This window comes from Salmo salar, chromosome ssa24 (assembly GCF_905237065.1).
Source record: "Salmo salar chromosome ssa24, Ssal_v3.1, whole genome shotgun sequence".
Classification (NCBI taxonomy): Eukaryota; Metazoa; Chordata; class Actinopteri; order Salmoniformes; family Salmonidae; genus Salmo; species Salmo salar.
The window spans coordinates 35,839,448-35,862,500 of record NC_059465.1 but is presented as its reverse complement, the minus strand read 5'-3'; the positions used below and the strand labels follow the sequence as shown (position 1 = coordinate 35,862,500).

Genomic DNA, 23,053 nt, shown 5'->3' with positions numbered 1-23,053 from the left:
GGAAGGGGGGTCAGAGAGAGAAGGGAGAGGTAGAGAGAGAAGGGAGAGGTAGAGAGAGAAGGGAGAGGTAGAGCGAGAGAGAGAGAGAGAGAGAGAGAGAGAGAGAGGTGAGAAAAGCAGCATGTGGAAGACATTTGACTAGATTTCCCCACTTGAGAACTCCTCTGGCACCATCTGCACCCTCTGTGGATGTTTTAAACAGACGGAGGCTACAGAGTGAATGATTGGAGGATTGTGGGTTTGGCTGTCACACTGGACAGACTGGGAGGAACAACACCAACTCTAGCAGCTGTTGTACTTGGACAGCCGCACTGTGAGAGTCTGGCCTAAGTAGCTTTAAGAGTGTTCTGCAGCACGGTGTGTGAGTGTATCATTTTACATTAAATGTATTTGGGAGTGTGAGTATCATTTTACACTAAATGTATTTGGGAGTGTGAGTATCATTTTACACTAAATGTATTTGGGAGTGTGAGTATCATTTTACACTAAATGTATTTGGGAGTGTGAGTGCGGGTGTGTGAGTGCATGCATGCATCAAAAGCACACACTCTGTCCTTGCCATCTTGGGCTTTCTTATCTTCCCACTGCACTTAACAACCTGCACTAATTGCCTCATTAAGCTCCACCAAGACTCCTGTCCCCGGAGTTCATTAATATGCATATAGATCTATTATCTATATGCATATATATTATCATGCAGACCTCACCTAGGAGTCGGGTTTCAGACCTCACCTAGGAGTCGGGTTTCAGACCTCACCTAGGAGTCGGGTTGCAGACCTCACCTAGGAGTCGGGTTGCAGACCTCACCTAGGAGTCGGGTTTCAGACCTCACCTAGGAGTCGGGTTGCAGACCTCACCTAGGAGTCGGGTTTCAGACCTCACCTAGGAGTCGGGTTTCAGACCTCACCTAGGAGTCGGGTTGCAGACCTCACCTAGGAGTCGGGTTGCAGACCTCACCTAGGAGTCGGGTTGCAGACCTCACCTAGGAGTCGGGTTGCAGACCTCACCTAGGAGTCGGGTTGCAGACCTCACCTAGGAGTCGGGTTGCAGACCTCACCTAGGAGTCGGGTTTCAGACCTCACCTAGGAGTCGGGTTTCAGACCTCACCTAGGAGTCGGGTTTCAGACCTCACCTAGGAGTCGGGTTTCAGACCTCACCTAGGAGTCGGGTTTCAGACCTCACCTAGGAGTCGGGTTTCAGACCTCACCTAGGAGTCGGGTTTCAGACCTCACCTAGGAGTCGGGTTTCAGACCTCACCTAGGAGTCGGGTTTTAGACCTCACCTAGGAGTCGGGTTTCAGACCTCACCAAGGAGTCGGGTTTCAGCACTTTCTTTTTTTTACCATAACATTTTGACCTTAAACCATAACACAGCGGTATCAAAAGAGCACCTAGAACTACAATTACCAGATCCTACGCAGATCCAGGCCTCTTTGCTGCAGTAGCACAGACAAAGACAACAGAACAGAAGAGGGCTGTCTGTGTAGCAGGTTTCTAAGCCAGAGGCCATCATACCCAATCACTTACTGTAGGAATGTCTGCTTGTCAGTGAGCTGCTGACTTTACAGAGGGAAAAATAGAAACGTACATACATTTCAATAGCCGTATAGAAGTTAAGTCTTTTTAAAAGAGCATGAACTGTTATGCTCACATGTTCAGTGCTTCAGTTCTTATACGTTAAGAGTTCTCTTTCCCAGGGCCGTATCCACAACGCGTCTCAGAGTAGGAGTGCTGATCTAGGATCAGATCTCCCATCTGTCCATGTAACGTTATTCATTATCATCTAAAAGATGAAACTGATTCTAGATCAGCCCTCCTACTCTGGGAGGCTTTGGGATACCACTTTACCCAAATTCTAATCGATTCACATGGCTTCACTCACTCAGTTGACTCGCATCACATCTCTTCACACAAAATCAAAGCGATGGATAATAGCACATGAATCATTGATGAGTCTATTCACACCAGTTCTAGCACACTGACATGAATCATTGATGAGTCTATTCCCACCAGTTGTAGCACACTGACACAAATCATTGATGAGTCTATTCACACCAGTTCTAGCACACTGACACGAATCATTGATGAGTCTATTCACACCAGTTCTAGCACACTGACTCCTCACCTCCTTTGTTCTTGAAGTACTCTGTGTCTTTCCACATGAGAGGGATCCGCAGGTCTGCAATGACAAAGGACAGTCAGAGTGACAGTGAAATCAGTCACAAATGAGAGATATACACAAGCACAAACTCGTACCACACACACAATCATTTATCTCCTCCACCATGCAGTCACTGTCATAATGCCACTCGCCGTGTGAGTGTGTGCGCAAGCTTTTGTGTATGATGAATTTCTGTACAGTGGATGTCTAGTCTAACTTAGCCCATGCTCTGAACTGAGCTTACTAGCTAAATGGCTTCCTGTCTACCCAGTCAATCAATGATAAGTCACAACTTCTGTTCATCAACTCAACAACTCCCTTTGTGTGTGTGTGCGTATGCGTGTGCCCCTCCAGCTGTGAGCAGTCCGAAGCAGACAGACAGACCTCAGAGCCCTCTGTCTTCCTGTCCTCCTGTCCTCCCACTGAGCCAGCGCAGTTCATCATAATCCTTTAATTACCTCGTTTCTCCTACTCCCACCCTCATCATTTTGTTTAGTTTATTATGATCCCCATTAGCTTTTGCCGAAGCAGCAGCTACACTTCGTAGGGTCCACAAAAAACATGACAAGTAACAAAACATTGATAGACAAGGAAAGTCACACAAATGTAAAATACAACAATATCCAAACAATGCAACTAAAACATTATACAAACAATACAACTAAAAAATTATGTGTGTGTTAGAGTGTGTGCCCTCACAGTCCCTGCCGTTCCATTAGTTGTTTTTTTAATACATTTTTTTAAAGGTCATTTTGCTGTTTGCTTGAGTAATGGGAGATGGAAGGGAGTTCCATGCGATTATGGCTCTGTATAAAACTGTGCGTTGCTGTCATTTCCTTTTGGACTTGGGGAATGTGAAGAGACCCCTGGTGGCATGTCTTGTGGGGTATGTACAGTGAGGGAAAAAAGTATTTGATCCCCTGCTGATTTTGTACGTTTGCCCACTGACAAAGAAATGATCAGTCTATAATTTTAATGGTAGGTTTATTTGAACAGTGAGAGACAGAATAACAACAAAACAATCCAGAAAAACGCATGTAAAAATGTTATAAAATGATTTGCATTTTAAAGAGGGAAATAAGTATTTGACCCCTCTGCAAAACATGACTTAGTACTTGGTGGCAAAACCCTTGTTGGCAATCACAGATGTCAGACGTTTCTTGTAGTTGGCCACCAGGTTTGCACACATCTCAGGAGGGATTTTGTCCCACTCCTCTTTGCAGATCTTCTCCAAGTCATTAAGGTGTCGAGGCTGACGTTTGGCAACTCGAACCTTCAGCTCCCTCCACAGATTTTCTATGGGATTAAGGTCTGGAGACTGGCTAGGCCACTCCAGGACCTTAATGTGCTCCTTCTTGAGCCTCTCCTTTGTTGCCTTGGCCGTGTGTTTTGGGTCATTGTCATGCTGGAATACCCATCGACGACCCATTTTCAATGCCCTGGCTGAGGGAAGGAGGTTTTCACCCAAGACTTGACGGTACATGGCCCCGTCCATCGTCCCTTTGATGCGGTGAAGTTGTCCTGTCCCCTTAGCAGTAAAACACCCCCAAAGCATAATGTTTCCACCTCCATGTTTGAAGGTGGGGATGGTGTTCTTGGGGTCATAGGCGGCATTCCTCCTCCTCCAAACATGGCGAGTTGATGCCAAAGAGCTCCATTTTGGTCTCATCTGACCACAACACTTTCACCTAGTTGTCCTCTAAATCATTCAGATATTCATTGGCAAACTTCAGACGGGCATGTATATGTGCTTTCTTGAGCAGGGGGACCTTGCGGGCGCTGCAGGATTTCAGTCCTTCACGGCGTAGTGTTATCAATTGTTTTCTTGGTGACTATGGTCCCAGCTGCCTTGAGATCAATGACAAGATCCTCCCGTGTAGTTCTGGGCTGATTCCTCACCGTTCTCATGATCATTGCAACTCCACGAGGTGAGATCTTGCATGGAGCCCCAGGACGAGGGAGACTGACAGTTCTTTTGTCTTTCTTCCATTTGCGAATAATCGCACCAACTGTTGTCACCTTCTCACCAAGCTGCTTGGCGATGGTCTTGTAGCCCATTCCAGCCTTGTGTAGGTCTACAATCTTGTCCCTGACATCCTTGGAGAGCTCTTTGGTCTTGGCCATGGTGGAGAGTTTGGAATCTGATTGATTGATTGCTTCTGTGGACAGGTGTCTTTTATACAGGTAACAAACTGAGATTAGGAGCACTCCCTTTAAGAGGGAGCCAGAAATCTTTCTGCTTGAGAGGGGGTCAAATACTTATTTCCCTCATTAAAATGCAAATCAATTTATAACATTTTTGACATGCGTTTTTCTGGATTTTTTTGTTGTTATTCTGTCTCTCACTGTTCAAATAAACAGTACCATTAAAATTATAGACCGATCATTTCTTTGTCAGTGGGCAAACGTACAAAATCAGCAGGGGATCAAAAACCTTTCCCTCACTGTATGGGTGTCTGAGCTGAATGTTATTTGATTATGCAGACAATCTGGAATTTGTCACAGTATTCCTCAAAAAAACTAGAAGAGAAGCAGTTAATCTCTCATCAACCAGGAAAGACTGGCATGCATGTTGTTGATGTTAGTTCTCTATGTGCTGTTAAGGGCAAGGTGGGCTGCTCTGTTTTGAGCCAGCTGCAGCTTTGCTAGGTCTTTCTTTGCAGTACATGACCATATTACCAGACAGTTATGAAGATAGGACAAGACCAAAGCCTGAACAACTAGTACAGTTGACTTTTGTCTAAAAAAATATTTGTATAACAGACATGATAATTGACCATCTAATGTTATACCTAGGAGTTTGGCTTCCTCAACTTGCACAATGATCACACCCTTTAATGAGTAGGAGTATGTTTACATGCAAACAATAATGAGACTATTGTGGATAGTCAGATGAATATAATAGTTTGATTAAAACGTGTAAATGCTTTGGAAGAAGAATTCCTTAATAATCCTGTTTACATGGACACATCTGAAATCAGGCTACTTGATGGCACTCTGATCAATGCCGAAAATCGGCAATCAAACTAAACACTCTACCACAGCGACCATGTTACTTTTGGGAAGCCTACTTGATTCTGAGTTCGGATATAATATATAATGTTGGTTTGTGAAAACTACTTCTAAGACACGTACATTCAGTTGTTCCAAACTCACTTCACTCGCGCTAAAGAGGGAGATTTGAGCTCCCGGTGCTGGCACATGAGCAGATCAGATACACCCCTGGAATGCCCATTAAGATGTTTACACGTCCTGATAATTCTAAATATTGCCCAGAAAAACAGGTGTTTTAATCAGCAGATGCTTATTTCGATTTTGACCATACGCCGATTTAGATAAGTAGAATAAGGCGTTTACATGACTATTGCATAATCTGCTTACTGGCATAATCAGTTGAATATCGAATTATTACTGTGCATGTCAACATACTACATTTTTTGGAATCAAAATACACATTTCAGTGAGCTCACTGGCTTTGGGTGCTGACATGAGGGGGTGGAATCAGCCGCATACATACTCATTCTAGCTTTGTGTAAGATCAGTGGCAAATAATTTGTAAAAATAGAGAAGAGTAACGTTCCAAGGCAACTGCCCTGAGGGACACCGCACTGTACATATCTGATGTTAGAGAAGATTCCATTGAATAATATTCTCTGTTTTTTGGGGGGATAAATAACTCTCCAACCATGTGATGACAGGTGATGTAAAGCCACAGCAAGTTTGTTTTTTCAATTTATAATCAATAACATCAAAGGCTGCACTGAAATCTAACAATATTGCTCCAACTTATTATCCATTACCATTAACCAATCATCAGTCATCTAAGTCAGTGCAGTAGTAGTTGAGTGCCCTCTATACCCATGATGAAAGTCAGTAGTTAACTTGTCTGAAGAATAGCATTGTATTTGGTCAAACACAATCCTCTCCATCAGTTTACTAAGAATAGGCAGCAAACTGATTGGGCGGCTGTTAAAGCCAGCAAAGGGTGCTTTACTATTTTTAGGCAGTGGAATTACTTTAGCTTTCTTCCACGCCTGTGGACACACACACTCTAAGCTTTGGTTAAAGATGTAGCAAATAGGGGTGGTAATACGGCTCAGTTGGTAGAACATGGTGCTTGCAATGCCAAGATTGTGAGTTCGAGTCCCAGGACCATAAATATATAAAAAAATATATATGGACGCCTGACTAAGTCGTTTCGGATAAAAGCGTCTGCTAAATGACATATAAACTCAGCAAAAAAAGAAACATCCTCTCACGGTCAACTGCATTTATTTTCAGCAAACTTAACATGTGTAAATATTTGTGTAAATAGTCCGATGATGCTATGACACACCGCCCCAGACCATGATGGACCCTCCACCTCGATCCCGCTTCAGAGTACAGGCCTCGGTGTAACGCTCATTCCTTCGACGATAAACGCGAATCCGACCATCACCCCTGGTGAGACAACACCGCGACTCGTCTGTGAAGAGCACTTTTTGCCAGTCCTGTCTGGTCCAGCGACGATGGGTTTGTGCCCATAGGCGACGTTGTTGCCGGTGATGTCTGGTGAGGACCTGCCTTACAACAGGCCTACAAGCTCTCGGTCCAGCCTCTCTCAGCCTATTGGGGACAGTCTGAGCACTGATGGAGGGATTGTGCGTTCCTGGTGTAACTCGGGCAGTTGTTGTTGCCATCCTGTACCCGTCCCAAAGGTGTGATATTCGGATGTACCGATCCTGTGCAGGTGTTGTTACACGTGGTCTGCCACTGCGAGGACGATCAACTGTCCGTCCTGTCTCCCTTTAGCGCTGTCTTAGGTGTCTCACAGTACAGACATTGCAGTTTATTGCCCTGGCCACATCTGCAGTCCTCATGCCTCCTTGCAGCATGCCTAAGGCACGTTCACACAGATGAGCAGGGACCCTGGGCATCTTTCTTTTGGTGTTTTTCAGAGTCAGTAGAAAGGCCTCTTTAGTGTCCTAAGTTTTCATAACTGTGACCTTAATTGCCTACCGTCTGTAAGCTGTTAGTGTCTTAACAACCTTTCCACAGGTGCATGTTCATTCATTGTTTATGGTTCATTGAACAAGCATGGGAAACAGTGTTTAAACCCTTTACAATTAATATCTGTGAAGTTATTTGGATTTTTACAAATTATCTTTGAAAGACTTGGTCCTGAAAAAGGGACGTTTCTGTTTTTGCTGAGTATATTGTAACACAGTCTGCTACCATTCTCAACAGTTTCCCATCAAGCTTGTCTATACCTGGTGGCTTATTCTTTTTTATTTCACCTTTATTTAACCGGGTAGGCAAGTTGAGAACAAGTTCTCATTTCCAACTGCGACCTGGCCAAGATAAAGCAAAGCAGTGTGACACAGACAACAACAGAGTTACACATGGAGTAAACAATAAACAAGCCAATAACACAATAAACAAGTCAATGACACAGTAGAAAAAAAGAAAGTCTATATACAGTGTGTGCAAAAGGCATGAGGAGGTAGGCAATAAATAGGCCATTGGAGCGAATAATTACAATTTAGCAGATTAACACTGGAGTGATAAATGAGCAGATGATGATGAGCAAGTAGAAATACTGGTGTGGAAAAGAGCAGAAAAGTAAATAAAAACAGTATGGGGATGAGGTAGGTAGATTGGGTGGGCTATTTACAGATGGAATATGTACAGTTGCAGTGATCGGTTAGCTGCTCAGATAGCTGATGTTTAAAGTTGGTGAGGGAAATATAAGTCTCCAGCTTCAGCGATTTTTGCAATTCGTTCCAGTCACTGGCAGCAGAGAACTGGAAGGAAAGGTGGCCAAATGAGGTGTTGGCTTTGGGGATGACCAGTGAAATATACCTGCTGGAGCGCGTGCTACGGGTGGGTGTTGTTATCGTGACCAGTGAACTAAGATAAGGCGGAGCTTTACCTAGCATAGACTTATAGATGACCTGGAGCCAGTGGGTCTGGCGACGAATATGTAGCGAGGGCCTGTCGACTAGAGTATACAGGTTTCAGTGGTGGGTGGTATAAGGTGATTTGGTAACAAAACGGATGGCACTGTGATAGACTGCATCCAGTTTACTGAGTAGAGTATTGGAGGCTATTTTGTAGATGACATCGCCAAAGTCGAGGATCGGTAGGATAGTCAGTTTTACTAGGGTAAGTTTGGCGGCGTGAGTGACGGAGGCTTTGTTGCGAAATAGGAAGCCGATTCTAGATTTGATTTTGGATTGGAGATGTTTAATATGAGTCTGGAAGGAGAGTTTACAGTCTAGCCAGACACCTAGGTATTTATAGTTGTCCACATATTCTAGGTCGGAACCGTCCAGGGTGGTGATGCTAGTCGGACGGGCTGGTGCGGGCAGCGAACGGTTGAAAAGCATGCATTTGGTTTTACTAGTGTTTAAGAGCAGTTGGAGGCCAGTTGGAGGCCATCATTATTGATGGATAACAATAGTTTTTCCACCTCTCCCACACTGACTTGACCAAATTCAAAACAGCATTATTAGATCTTTTATACAAAAATATGATGGTTTACTGTTCAAAGTTGTCATTTCATGTCTGAGTTTTTCCACTTTAGTAGTGAAATAGTCATTGAAATGATTGGCTATATCAAAAGGTTTTGTTATAAATGACCCATCACCTTCAATGAACGATGGAGATGAATTGGGTTTTCTGCCCATGATATCATTTAAGGTAGTATTTTTCCATTGTGTTTTATGTCATTTATCTTTATTTGGTAATACAAGTTATTTTTCTTTGTGTTAAGTTTAGTCACAACATTTCTCCATTGACAATATGTCAACCAATCAGCTGAGCAGCATGACTTCTTTGCCACCTCTTTTGCCAAATTTCTTTAAACCATAAAATGTTTAAATCCTCACCCCCTTATTCCCTCCCCCTCCACTCCTAACGTCATCCTCACCTCTTCATTCCTTATCCCCCCAAACCCATTCCTCCCCCAACCCATTCCTCCCCCCAACCCATTACTCCCTCTCCCCCAAACCCATTCCTCCCCCAACCCATTCCTCCCTCTCCCCCAAACCCATTCCTCCCCCCAACCCATTCCTCCCTTTCCCCCAAACCCATTCCTCCCTCTCCCCAAACCCATTCCTCCCCCAACCCATTCCTCCCTCTCCCCCAAACCCATTCCTCCCTCTCCCCCAAACCCATTCCTCCCCCCAACCCATTCCTCCCTCTCCCCCCAAACCATTCCTCCCTCATTGTACCCCCCCTTACACCCAGCCTAACCCCTTATCCCACACTCACCCTTTAAGTTCACCCCTTTCCTTAACCCACATAGCCACCCCCACTGAGAACCCCCCACTAGGGAGGGGTGAGGGTATGAGACCCAGAGACGATCTTGCTTATCATCATGACCCCCCCTCAGCATGACGGACAGCATATGCATGGCATATTAGGAGATGAGACAGGGTGTCAGGGCCTGATGAAGTGGACTACATGAAGCTCTGCTATTGGGTAGACATGCATCTTTCCTTCACATAGGTACACACACACACACACACACACACACACACACACACAAACACACAACCAACACACACACACACACACACACACACACACACACACGGGGGGCTACCTGAGATGGCCACCTTTCCTTTACAGGGTAGTCTGTCGTCCGTGGGCCCTGCGTCCGATGACCTAGTAGAGACAGAAAGAAGAGGATGACAACAACGGAAATTCTAATTGTAAACACTACTCAATTGCCCACTCAGACCACATGAAACCCTTCACCCTATGGGTATAGCTCAATTTGTGTGCCTCTAAGTTCCTACCCCGCCCCCTTGCCCTGCCCGTTTGCCCTCTGACCTTAGTGCGACCCTCTGCATGACCTGGGCCTCCTTCATCCTCTGCAGCTCCGACATGTAGGCCATGATGCGGATGTTGCATGTGAGCAGGCTCTTGGAGGCCTCTAGGGCCTGGTCTCTCTGGGAGCAGGCAGCCAGCAGCTTACAGGCTCCATCACGCATCCGGATCTCATGGTCTATTTTCTTCTGGATGTTACTGTCCTGCAGGCAGAGAGAGAGGGAGGGAGAGATGGGTTAGGACAGTTTACTGACTGGAACAGGGTTGGTCTTTGAGTGTGGAGTGAGACAGTAACAAGAGGGTAAGTGTGACAGTTCAGTTTAAATGTGACAATGACTGTGAAGAAGAGCGTTTGTGTTAATGGGAGAGAGAGGGTAAACGTGTGTGTGTGTTTCTCTCGTGGGCCCATTAGTGGTATGTATCCCTGAAAGCGTTCTGGTGTCTCTGTGCGGTGAGGTGTGGGTCGGTCGGGGCACAGAGTAGTCAGGAAGAAGCTGTAAATATGCCCTTACGCCCTTCTGCCTCCCCTCCGGCACGCAGACACCAAGATGCTTAATCATTTAACATACACACCTGTCTACATAAGATCCCACAGTTGACAGTGCATGTCAGAGCAAAAACCAAGCCATGAGTTCGAAGGAATTGTCTGTGGCAGGATTGTGTTGAGGCACAGATCTGGGGAACGGTACCAAAACATTTCTGCAGCATTGAAAGTCCCCAAGAACACAGTGGCCTCCATCATTCTTTAATGGAAGAAGTTTGGAAACACCAAGACTCTTCCTAGAGCTGGCCGTCCGGCTAAACTGAGTAATCGGGAGAGAAGGGCCTTGGTCAGGGAGGTGACCAAGAACCCGATGATCACTCTGACAGAGCTCCTGAGTTCCTCTGTGGAGATGGGAGAACCTTCCAGAAGGACAACCATCTCTGCAGGACTCCACCAATAAGGCCTTTGTGGTAGAGTGGCCAGACAGAAGCCACTCCTCAGTAAAAGGCACATGAAAGGCACCAGTGAAACAAGATTCTCTGGTCTGATGAAACCAAGATTGAACTCTTTGGCCTGAATGCCAAACGTCATGTCTGGAGGAAACCAGGTACCATCCCTACGGTGAAGCATGGTGGTGGCAGCATCATGGTGTGGGGATGTTTTTCAGCAGCAGGGACTGGGAGACCAGTCAGGATCAAGGAAAAAATTAAAGGCGCAAAGTACAGAGAGATCCTTGATGAAAACCTGCTCCAGAGCACTCAGGACCTCAGACTGGGGCGAAGGTTCACCTTCCAACAAGACAATGACCCTAAGCACACAGCCAAGACAATGCAGGAATGGCATCAGGACAAGTCTCTGAATGTCCTTGAATGGCTGAGCCAGAGCCCGGACTTGAACCCGATCAAACATCTCTGGAGACCTGAAAATAGCTGAGCAGCGATGCTCCCCATCCAACCTGACAGAGCTTGAGAGGATCTGCAGAGAAGAATGGGAGGAACTCCCCAAATACAGGTGTGCCAAGCTTGTAGTGTCATACCCAAGAAGACTTGACGTTGTAATCGCTGCCAAAGGTGCTTCAACAAAGTACTGAGTAAAGGGTCTGAATACTTATGTAAATGTGATTCAAGTTTTTTTTTAAATAAATTAGCAAAAATTTCAAAAAACCTGTTTTTGCTTTGTCATTATGTGGTATTGTCTGTAGATTGATGAGGGGGAAAAAACTATTCAAGAAATTTTAGAATAAGGCTGTAATGTAACAAAATGTGGAAAAAGTCACACACACACACACACACACACACACACACACACACACACACAGTATCAGTCAAAAGTTTGGGCACACCTACTCGTTCAAGGGTTTTTCTTTATATTTACTATTTTCTACATTTTCGAATAATAGTGAAGACATCAAAACTTTTAAATAACACATATGGAATCATGCAGTAACCAAAAAGAGAGGGGCAGGGCCAGGAGGGCCAGGAGAGGGAGGGAGGGAGGGGCAGAACCAAGAGAGGCCCCAGGGAGCTGTGGGATATGATCATGAGGGGCAAGAGGAACGCACATCAGCAGACTGTCATTAACACACAAGACATGGGCTCTCTCTCTCTCCTTCACATACACACGCAAGCTTGTCACACGTAAACATACACTTGCAAGCATACACACCCTAGTTTCAAGACATGCACAAAGTAACAGCCTCAGACTTTGTTAGTCTATCCATCCCTCATACACACAAACATAGCCTATGCTAACACATACACAGAGACATAGCCTATGCTATCACATACGCACAAACACAAATTCCACCAGATGCAAATATACAAAAAAATGATAAATCACCCAAAACCAATGTCTTGTTCAAGTAGGACAGTGGTTCTCAACCTTTTTCGGTTACTGTACAACCAACAAAATGTTGCTCTACCTGGAGTACACCTAAAGTACACTTTCATGTGCATTTTACCAGTTAGATTTTGGTCTCATGATTCTTCAAGTAGCCCCTATGGATGGGCCAAGTAGCCCTGGACACTCTGTCGCAGTTTGGTTCTGGGACCATGGGGGGGCGGGGGGTTATTTGTGAAGTCTGTGGAAATATGAAATGAATGTAGGAGAATAACATCAGATCTGGTAAAAGATAATACAAAGATTTTATTTTTTTGTACCATCATCATTGAAATGCTAGAGAAAGGCCATAATGTATTATTCCAGCCAAGGCGCAATTTAGATTTTGGCCACAAGATGGCAGCAGTGTATGTGCACCGTTTTAGATCCAATTAATCACTGCATTCTGTTAAACATTTTGTATCAAGAATTCCCAAATGTGCCTAATTAGTTCATTAATAACTTTTCAAGTTCATAACTGTGCACTCTCCTTCAGCCTGATCACTAAAAATAGACGGCTGTTTGATAAGGTCCTGAGAACATCGATATACGCCATCCTCTGCAGAAACAATAAAAATCATTTCCCAGCACTGAACGCCAACTCCTGATGGTTGATAATTGGTGGAAACAGCATGTTGTTTTTAATTATAACCACTTGGAATGAATACCTCAACTTAACCGTTTGAGTTGTTTCTGTTTTAACCCTGTAACCACGCAGAATTAACCCTGTAACCATGCGGAATTAACCCTGTAGCCACGCGGAATTAACCCTGTAGCCACGCGGAATTAACCCTGTAGCCACGCGGAATTAACCCTGTAGCCACGCGGAATTAACCCTGTAGCCACGCGGAACTAATGCCTAAAAAATGCCCCGTTGGGGTATTTGCGTACCTCCATAAAAGATAGCAACGCAGTGGCAAAGCAGTTCAACCACGGTCCGGTTCAAGGCACAGACTTCTCCCTCCGGTCTGAGTGTGTTTCCCAGTCTACAGCCAGAGTGCTGAAGTCACCAGGGCCTGAACGGAATCTGCAGTGGTCTAATGGTGGAAGAACCAGAGGCTTTGTCCCAATACATATAGCACTGAGAGGAACCAGCAAATGTAATCAACTATCCACAAACAACCCACAAGGCACACACTGGTTGAATCAACTTTGTTCTCACGTCATTTCAAATCAAATCACATTTTATTGGTCACATACACATGGTTAGCAGATGTTATGTGTAGTGAAATGCTTATGCTTCTAGATCCGACAGTGCAGCAGTATCTAACAGGTAATATCTAACAATTCCACAACTAAACCTAATACAGACAATCTAGTAAAGGAATGGGATGTGAAGATATAAGTATAAAATATATGTATGAGCAGTGACAGAGCGGCTAAGACGCAATAGATAGTAAATAATAGATAGTGTAGTATACAGTATATACATATGAGATAAGTAATGCAAGATATGTAAACATTCTTAAAGTGGTATTATTAAAGTGACTAGTGTTCTATTTATTAAAGTGGCTAATGATATCAAGTCTGTAGGTAGGCAGCCGCCTCTCTATGTTAGTGATGGCTGTTTAACAGTCTGATGATAGAAGCTGTTTTTCAGTCTCTCGGTCCCAGCTTTGATGCACCTGTACTGACCTCGCCTTCTGGATGATAGCGGGGTGAACAGGCTCAGGTGGTTACTGTCCTTGATGATCTTTTTTGCCTTCCTGTGACATCGGGTGGTGTAGGTGTCCTGGAGGGCAGGTAGTTTGCCCCCGGTGATGCGTTGTGCAGACCACACCACCCTCTGGAGAGCCCTGTGGTTGCGGGCGGTGCAGTTGCTGTACCAGGCGGTGATACAGCCCGACAGGATGCTCTCAATTGTGCACCTGTAAAAGTTAGTGAGGGTTTTTGGTGACAAGCCACGTTTTTTCAGCCTCCTGAGTTTGAAGAGACGCTGTTGTGTGGACCATTTCAGTTTGTCCGTGATGTGTACGCCCAGGAACTTAAAACTTTCCACCTTCTCCACTGCTGTCCCGTCGATGTGGATAGGGGGGTGCTCCCTCTGCTGTTTCCTAAAGTCCACGATCATCTCTTTTGTTTTGCTGACATTGAGTCAGAGGTTATTTTCCTGACACCACACTCTGAGGGCCCTCACCTCCTCCGTGTAGGCTGTCTCATCGTTGTTGGTAATCAAGCCTACCACTGTAGTGTCGTCTGCAAACTTGATGATTGAGTTGGAGGCATGCAAGGCCACGCAGTCATGGGTGAACAGGGAGTACAGGAGAGGACTGAGAACGCACCCTTGTGGGGCCCCAGTGTTGAGGATCAGCAGAGTGGAGATGTTGTTACCTACCCTCACCACCTGGGGGCGGCCCGTCAACGGAATTACGTTGAACCAACATGGAATAGACGTTTAATTGACGTCTGTGCCCAGTGGGAATGGACGGCTTTAGGCGTATGTGCGACTGCGTGTGTGTGTGTGTGTGTGTGTGTTTGTCGGGGGAGTATCAAATCAAATCAACGACATAGTGCGTGACTGCTGCCAGCTGTTCTCACACAAAGGCACTGAGTGTTCCAGTGCAGCTGGGCCCCAGCTCAGAGAGGAGCGGTGTGTGTGGACAGAAAAAGAGGATGTGATTGTATGTGTGTTATCTGGAGCAGAGATACAGCCTAGGGGTTCTACATAGCAAATATTCCATTGGTCCAGCTCTATTAAAGAGTACACTACCAGCTGGGGGTCGGTGGGATTCATGGGTTCAGCTCTATGAAAGAGTACACTACTAGCTGGGGGTTGGTGGAGGTCATGGGTTCAGCTCTATGAAAGAGTACACTACTAGCTGGGGGTCAGTGGGATTCATGGGTTCAGCTCTATGAAATAGTACACTACTAGCTGGGGGTCGGTGGGATTCATGGGTTCAGCTCTATGAAAGAGTACACTACTAGCTGGGGGTCGGTGGGATTCATGGGTTCAGCTCTATGAAAGAGTACACTACTAGCTGGGGGTTGGTGGGGGTCATGGGTTCAGCTCTATGAAAGAGTACACTACTAGCTGGGGGTCAGTGGGATTCATGGGTTCAGCTCTATGAAAGAGTACACTACTAGCTGGGGGTTGGTGGGGGTCATGGGTTCAGCTCTATGAAAGAGTACACTACTAGCTGGGGGTCAGTGGGATTCATGGGTTCAGCTCTATGAAAGAGTACACTGCTAGCTGGGGTTCGGTGGGGGTCATGGGTTCAGCTCTATGAAAGAGTACACTACTAGCTGGGGGTCGGTGGGGGTCATGGGTTCAGCTCTATGAAAGAGTACACTACTAGCTGGGGGTCAGTGGGATTCATGGGTTCAGCTCTATGAAAGAGTACACTACTAGCTGGGGGTCAGTGGGATTCATGGGTTCAGCTCTATGAAAGAGTACACTACTAGCTGGGGGTCAGTGGGATTCATGGGTTCAGCTCTATGAAAGAGTACACTACTAGCTGGGGGTTGGTGGGGGTCATGGGTTCAGCTCTATGAAAGAGTACACTACTAGCTGGGGGTCAGTGGGATTCATGGGTTCAGCTCTATGAAAGAGTACACTACTAGCTGGGGGTCAGTGGGATTCATGGGTTCAGCTCTATGAAAGAGTACACTACTAGCTGGGGGTCAGTGGGATTCATGGGTTCAGCTCTATGAAAGAGTACACTACTAGCTGGGGGTTGGTGGGGGTCATGGGTTCAGCTCTATGAAAGAGTACACTACTAGCTGGGGGTCAGTGGGATTCATGGGTTCAGCTCTATGAAAGAGTACACTACTAGCTGGGGGTCAGTGGGATTCATGGGTTCAGCTCTATGAAAGAGTACACTACTAGCTGGGGTTCGGTGGGGGTCATGGTGGCATGGGTGTGTGAGAGTAGGAATGTTTTAGCGTGATGTTTCAAATGCCTTTATCGCGGTCGGTACCGCAATAATTAAGGTGAGTCTTTTTTTTTCAGTTTTTATGAGCGCTGTTTTTTTGGTCTCGTCTCCTTCACTTCTGTGCACTGTGCACCTTCCCACTCGCACAGACACCAAGCCCCTTTCCCTGCCACTCACAACAACAAAGAGACTAAAGATCACTTCTTCCTCTCTGACAACAAGCAGCTTCAACTCGCTATTTGAATCTGAGGTTTGGTCCGACATAAAATCGGCCATATGGAAACCGACACACATTATTTTACTGTAATAGAGGAGAACTTAGCATTTGTAACGATACCCTTTTTATATCTCAACTTCCAAAATGTTGAACAGATCTTTGGCTTTAAAAATAAATATTATCTGGCTACTCACGAGACCTGTGTTAATTTTCTATAATACCTGCAACCAGAAGTTGGTGATTATTAGTCAATGTGCATTGTCCAGAATTCTGGTTAAATTTGTAACAAAAAGGTCATTTTTATAGACAGACTTGAAAGTCAGATCAGTGATTACTACAAATAATCAGGTTAAACAATTTTGATAAAATAATGCCATTCTTAGTGGTTGTGGAAGGTTTATATTTAGCCTAGATATCATTTTACAAGCTCTGAATTCATTAGATTATTGCTGACTGTTTGAAATGCGGTGTATTGACCTTTAATTATACAACAAAGATTATTTAGAGAAAAAGGTTTAAAAAAAAAAAATCTAGATATATATCGTGAATCACCCACTAGTAAAAAAATAAAAATAAAATAAAAATCTGATTTTAGGCCATAGCACCCAGCCCTATGTGAATGTGTATTTGCATGTGTGTGAGGGTTTAGTTTGAGGAGACCAAGCCTGTCCATGGTGAAAGGAAAGTGCCTAAGAGCTTGACAACAACAAGCTCATCCGTTAAGAGTAGAGACTGGCAGCCAAGCCAAGCCCTGCTTACAGACTCACTAAGACCTTCTGGCATAGACTCACCCTCATGAACTGAGACTAGCTTGGTTTGTTATCAATTACACAGGCCTAGTACCACTTGTACCTCAAAGTGTCCTCAAGGCTCAGGTTTTAAGGTGTGACTAAAATAAGTAGGCTAATCTGAGAAGATACTGAATTTACCAAATTAATTCACTGGCGTGCACATTCAGAGAGTTAAAACGTCCAGACACTTTTTTTTTCCAATTTTCGCCTAAAATGACATTCCCAAATCTGAGCTCAAGACCTGAAGCAAGGATAAGCATATTCTTGACACCATTTGAAAGGAAACACTTTGAAGTTTGTGGAAATGTGAAATGAATGTAGGAGAATATAACATCAGATTTGGTAAAAGATAAAAACATTCGTTTAAAAAAAAAAAAATTGTACCATCATCATAGAAATGCAAGAGAAAGGCCATAATGTATTATTCCAGCCCAGGCACAATTTAGATTTTGGCCACTAGATGGCAGCAGTATGTGCAAAGTTTTTGACATTTAGACAGATCCAATTAGCCATTGCATTTCTGTTCAAAATTTTGTATCAAGAATTCCCAAATGTGCCTAATTGGTTAATTAATAACTTTTCAAGTTCATAACTGTGCACTCTCCTCAAACAATAGCATGGTATTCCTTCACTGTAATTAATAGTTACTGTAAATTGGACAGTGCAGTTAGATTAACAATAATTTAAGCTTTCTGCCAATATCAGATATGTCTATGTCCTGGAAAATGTTCTTGTTACTTACAACCTCATGCTAATCACAGCCTACGCTAGCTCAACCGTCCCGAGGGGGACCCACCAATCCTGTAGAGGTTTTAACTCCAGATGCTTTTAGATTAGATTCCTGTTTGGCTATAAACCCGTGTCTCAGCTGGATCAGGCCTTACATCAACATCACGTAGCTGGAGATAAGAGATACAGTAGGACAAGAAGTCAAGAAGATGAGAGTAATATGGAAAACTTTCAGTCCTTCATCAAAACCAGCATTGAGACACAGACTTGGCTAAGATGTTGGTGCCTTGGAATTTCTTCATATTATTGCTAGTGTGCAACAGAATACTAACGCTGGAGTCGGCAATCTGTGTGTTTGTCTGCATCTGTGTGTGTGTGTGTGTGTGTGTGTGTGTGTGTGTGTGTCTGTTGTGATCTCAGCACACAGCAAACCCACAGAGAGTAAATTTACGAAACGGTGAGTACAGACCAAACCACACTAGGGCATAAATAAGCACATGTTCCCAGATCACTGTATATGAACTGCAGGTTACTACTCTGTAATGGTAACATACAGCTTTCTAGAAAAAAGAAACGCACACCTTTAAAGGCGAGGTGCTGGCTAGCGGAGTAGAACACTAGGAAATAAAGGAAAGCCGCACACTCTAAGAGCTCAGATGCAAAAATTTAATAACCAACGTTTCGACAGCAAAGCTGTCTTCATCAGGGTATCATCACAAACACTGCGAGATGAGTCATTTATATAGTGTCAAGAGACACACAGGTGTTTGTAATCATGGCCAAGTATGGCCTAATATCATTGGTTAACTCAAATATTTAAAAAAATGGCATACAAAGAACATACAAAAAGACAAACAAATGGATAGCATACGATCATGGCATTTGTAGTCTAAAATGTATCTAACAAACAATTACAATGGCAAAATCACAATTATCACAAGAATGGCTTCAGATCAAAGTCTATGTTGAGACCGAAGGGAGCAAGGGTCTTTAAATTAAAGATCCAGGCAGCCTCTCGTTTTAACAATAAATTCTGAAATATGATGATAGTCTCGTTAATGTGTTTTCTGATCTTCCCCTGGTCGTATTCTCGCGGGGAAGAAATCTCAGAGACCAATTGGTACACTCTGATTTACCACCCCAAGATATTCCTGAACAACGTCTATTTGCGCCCCTACTGGATGGAAACTACAAGTGTAATGGCTGTGCTCAATGCAATGGCTCTTATAAATGTAGATCCTTCAAACACCCCCAAACAGGGAAATCTATCCCAATTAAAGGTGTTATTACGTGTTCCACTAAGGCAGTTATTTATCTTATAACTTGTCCTTGTGGTAAAAATTATGTGGGTAAAACAAAGCGTGAATTAAAAGTACGTATCTCAGAGCATCGTAGCACCATTAGGTGCAAAAACTTAACTTACCCAGTTGCGGCCCACTTTTTGGAAGCAAACCATCCGATTTCGTCTCTGCGTTATATTGGTATCGAACATGTCACCCTCCCGAGGAGAGGGGGTGACCTTGATCATTTATTGTTAAAACGAGAGGCTGCCTGGATCTTTAATTTAAAGACCCTTGCTCCCTTCGGTCTCAACATAGACTTTGATCTGAAGCCATTCTTGTGATAATTGTGATTTTGCCATTGTAATTGTTTGTTAGATACATTTTAGACTACAAATGCTATGATCGTATGCTATCCATTTGTTTGTCTTTTTGTATGTTCTTTGTATGCCATTTTTTTTAAATATTTGAGTTAACCAATGATATTAGGCCATACTTGGCCATGATTACAAACACCTGTGTGTCTCTTGACACTATATAAATGACTCATCTCGCAGTGTGTGTGATGATACCCTGATGAAGACAGCTTTGCTGTCGAAACGTTGGTTATTACATTTTTGCATCTGAGCTCTTAGAGTGTGCGGCTTTCCTTTATTTTCTAACATACAGCTTTCACCTACCCCATTTTCCCAGATCACTGTAAATGAAGTGAAGGACCCAAGGAGAGGAAACCACTAGACTATTGAGATGCACCCACAGAAACCAAGCAGGATTCCTTGGGAGAACTAGCTGCTACCTCACTAACCAGTGAGTGAAAGGTGTGAGGATGATTACAATTGAGATAAGCCTGAACTCACGTCGGCCAAATCTGATCCAATGAGTCTATACTCCACTTAGGGCTGGGCGGTATAGCTTATTTTACGATATACCGGTATTGATGCACGGACCAGTTTGGATTTTTACTTTACCTTCTATAAACGGTATTTGAATGTTTGTTAAATGTGATACGCCGTGTGTAACGTTCATTTTTATAGTTTACTCCACTACTTGAGTCATCCCTCTCCGCTCTTTCTCCATGCTGCTTTCCATACAGACCTAGCCCCGCCCCGTCACTCAAGGAGTGCATTTGTTGTTCCTCGACCGCGAGACATGTTCAGCCTGCCTGGTCAATGCAGCACATGCAACAATGTTAATGCTGTTTCCACTCTGCTTCTTAATATAAATCCACTAGGCTTAAATCGTGCTAGCCGCTAATGATAAACGCTAGTTAGCTGGCTACTATTATATTCTACTTATAGAACTAGAATAATCATTCTATTTCCATGATTCCAACAGTTCACCTAAGTGTTTCATTCTAAATTGCAAGTTAAATTGCAATTGCAAGATTTGGTTAAAAATAAGGCCTGTTTGTCCATATCATGCAGCTCTATGTGGAACTGTGGAAAATTTGTGCAGGAAATACAGAAATTGATGAAAATGCAGATTTTTGGGGGGGTGTTGAAATTAAACAGTATAAAACAATCAGAATGGAGAAAGACCCATTAAAATGACTTAGAATGTATGTGTTTCCACCCTAGGGTCACGTACTACTAATGAAGAAAATGTACAACTTTTGTTATTCAAAAACAAAATACCATCAAATACCATCATACCATCTTTTTATTGGCGGCTGGCGGGGCGGCAGGTAGCCTTGTGGTTAGAGCGTTGGGCCAGTCACCGAAAGGTTGTTGGATCGAATCCCCGAGCTGACGGTAAAAATCTGTCGTTCTGCCCCTGAACAAGGCAGTTAACCCACTGTGCCCCGGTAGGCCGTCATTGTAAATAAGAATTTGTTATTAACTGTTAATAAAGGTTATATTTAAATATGATATTTGGGCCATATCGCCCAGCCCTAACTCATTCCATCGTCTGCAAATCTAACAGGAATGGGAAAAACTCTAATGAGAATGATTGGCAGAACTGAATGTCTGGGAGCTGCAAGAGGAAAGTAATTACACACACAAAACCATTATGCACAGCAGGGCGCCTATACACACACAAGCATAATACACAGTAGAAAAGGCCCAGTTCTTGGCAGTGTTACATTGTAGGTTGGAACAAAGCCACTGACTACTACACATGTTCAGAGCACTGGCTCGTTAACTGATTAGCTGGCTTTTCCTGTAAGCTAACAGAAGAAAAAGAGAGGAACTGTTAATAGAGGCCTAGGTAAGACCCTGATCAAAGTCTGCTATGATCTCTCTCAACGAGACCGCTTTGATTCTTCTCTTCACCCTGGAATTCAATTGAAGAAAGACGGAGAGAGACAGCGCGAGAGAGAGACAGCTACAATACAGAGAGAGGAATCTGCTGTAGAAGAGAGGAGAGATGAGAGGGGGGATGAGGGGGATGAGAGGGGGAGAGGACATGCTGTGCCAGAAAGAGATAGGCACCCCAAGTGGGGTCTGTACAGTTACACACCCCCCACACACACACACACACACACACACACACACACACACACACACACACACACACACACACACACACACACACACACACACACACACACACACACACACACACACACTCTGCTGGAGGCTGCGTGGCACTCTCTAATCCGGGGCTTTTCTCTGTGTCTGAAGCTGGATGAGGAAATCAGGGCTAAATCAGATGAGCCGGCCTAACCGGCCCTTAAACCCCCTCCCCCCTTCTAACCCTCCCACTCTAACCCTCCCACTCTAACCCTCCCCTAATATAGACTTCCAGCAGACATTGCAGGGGGACCTTGGACCCTGGGTGACTACACATAGACCACACATCCAAAACATGCATAACAAACACACCCAACGAAAACAAACACACCCTGACTTAACGTCACTGCACTGCTGCCGTCTTATTTAGAAATGCCACTGTGGCGCAACACACACACACACACACACACACACACACACACACACTAGACATGGAAGTAGATAGCAGGTAGAAGATGCTTGTGGTGATGCTGTGAGCAGGACCATTGGCTCTGCCACCTTGTCATAACATTACATTTACATTTTTGTCATTTAGCAGACACTTATCCAGAACGACTTGAGTTCATACATTTTCATACTTTTTTTCCCATACTGGTCCCCTGTGGGAATCAAACCCACAACCCTGGCATTGCAAGCGCCATGCTCTACCAACTGAGCCTCACGGGACACTGAGGGGACAGTGTTCATCATCATATATGTGACTCGTTTCAGGAAGCTAGGCATATGTCACGATTCACTACTTCACAGGAGAGCTATTTGAACGTTAAGCTTTTTGTAATCTAAAATGCGTTTCTTTTTTCAGAAATGCCTTCTGGAACATGTGAACTTTCATGTGCCTTAATAACAAACTTGTATGCCACCTGTAAATACGAATACATTGTTTATATTACAAGCCTAGTTGGTTGAGCCACGGAAAAAGTCAAGAACCATCCCGCTAGCCATGTTTGCCTGAGATCATGGATGGGCTGGCCTTCCCGAGAGATGAGTTCGGATTGGTCAGCCATGTAGCACGCTTCTGTCTATAACATGAGCTGGTCAGTATGTGTAGGAAATCCTTTTTAATGTGGCTTTTTAAAAAAAAGATATCACGTAGTAGAAATGCAAAAGTATTGCTCTCCACTTTCCGGAGGAACGAGTTTTGAAATCAGTGCCGTGCCCAGTGGAATTGGAGAAAATTCTGGCATTTGATTGCAAATATGAAGAGGGAGTCGAAAAGAGAACACAGAAGGCTGTTGTATAAAAGACCTGTCTTCGGATTACATTTTCAAACTAAGGGCAACCATGGCATCCGTGACAGAGAGGGAGAAGCGTCCA

The 23,053-nt window shown here is 44.2% G+C and overlaps 1 protein-coding gene across 6 annotated transcripts in view; it reads right to left on the bottom strand.

Annotated features, from left to right (window-relative positions):
• rtkna (rhotekin a) overlaps nt 1-23,053 on the bottom strand; it is a 119,302-nt gene that overhangs the window by 10,733 nt on the left and 85,516 nt on the right. For all 6 annotated transcript variants that reach the window (XM_014172451.2, XM_014172448.2, XM_014172447.2 and 3 more), the window contains exons 2-4: nt 9,979-10,178; nt 9,749-9,810; nt 2,125-2,178 (exon numbers count right to left, since the gene is read on the bottom strand). In XM_014172451.2, coding sequence (XP_014027926.2) covers nt 2,125-2,178; nt 9,749-9,810; nt 9,979-10,178 — 316 coding nt within the window. The remainder of the gene's footprint in view (nt 1-2,124; nt 2,179-9,748; nt 9,811-9,978; nt 10,179-23,053) is intronic.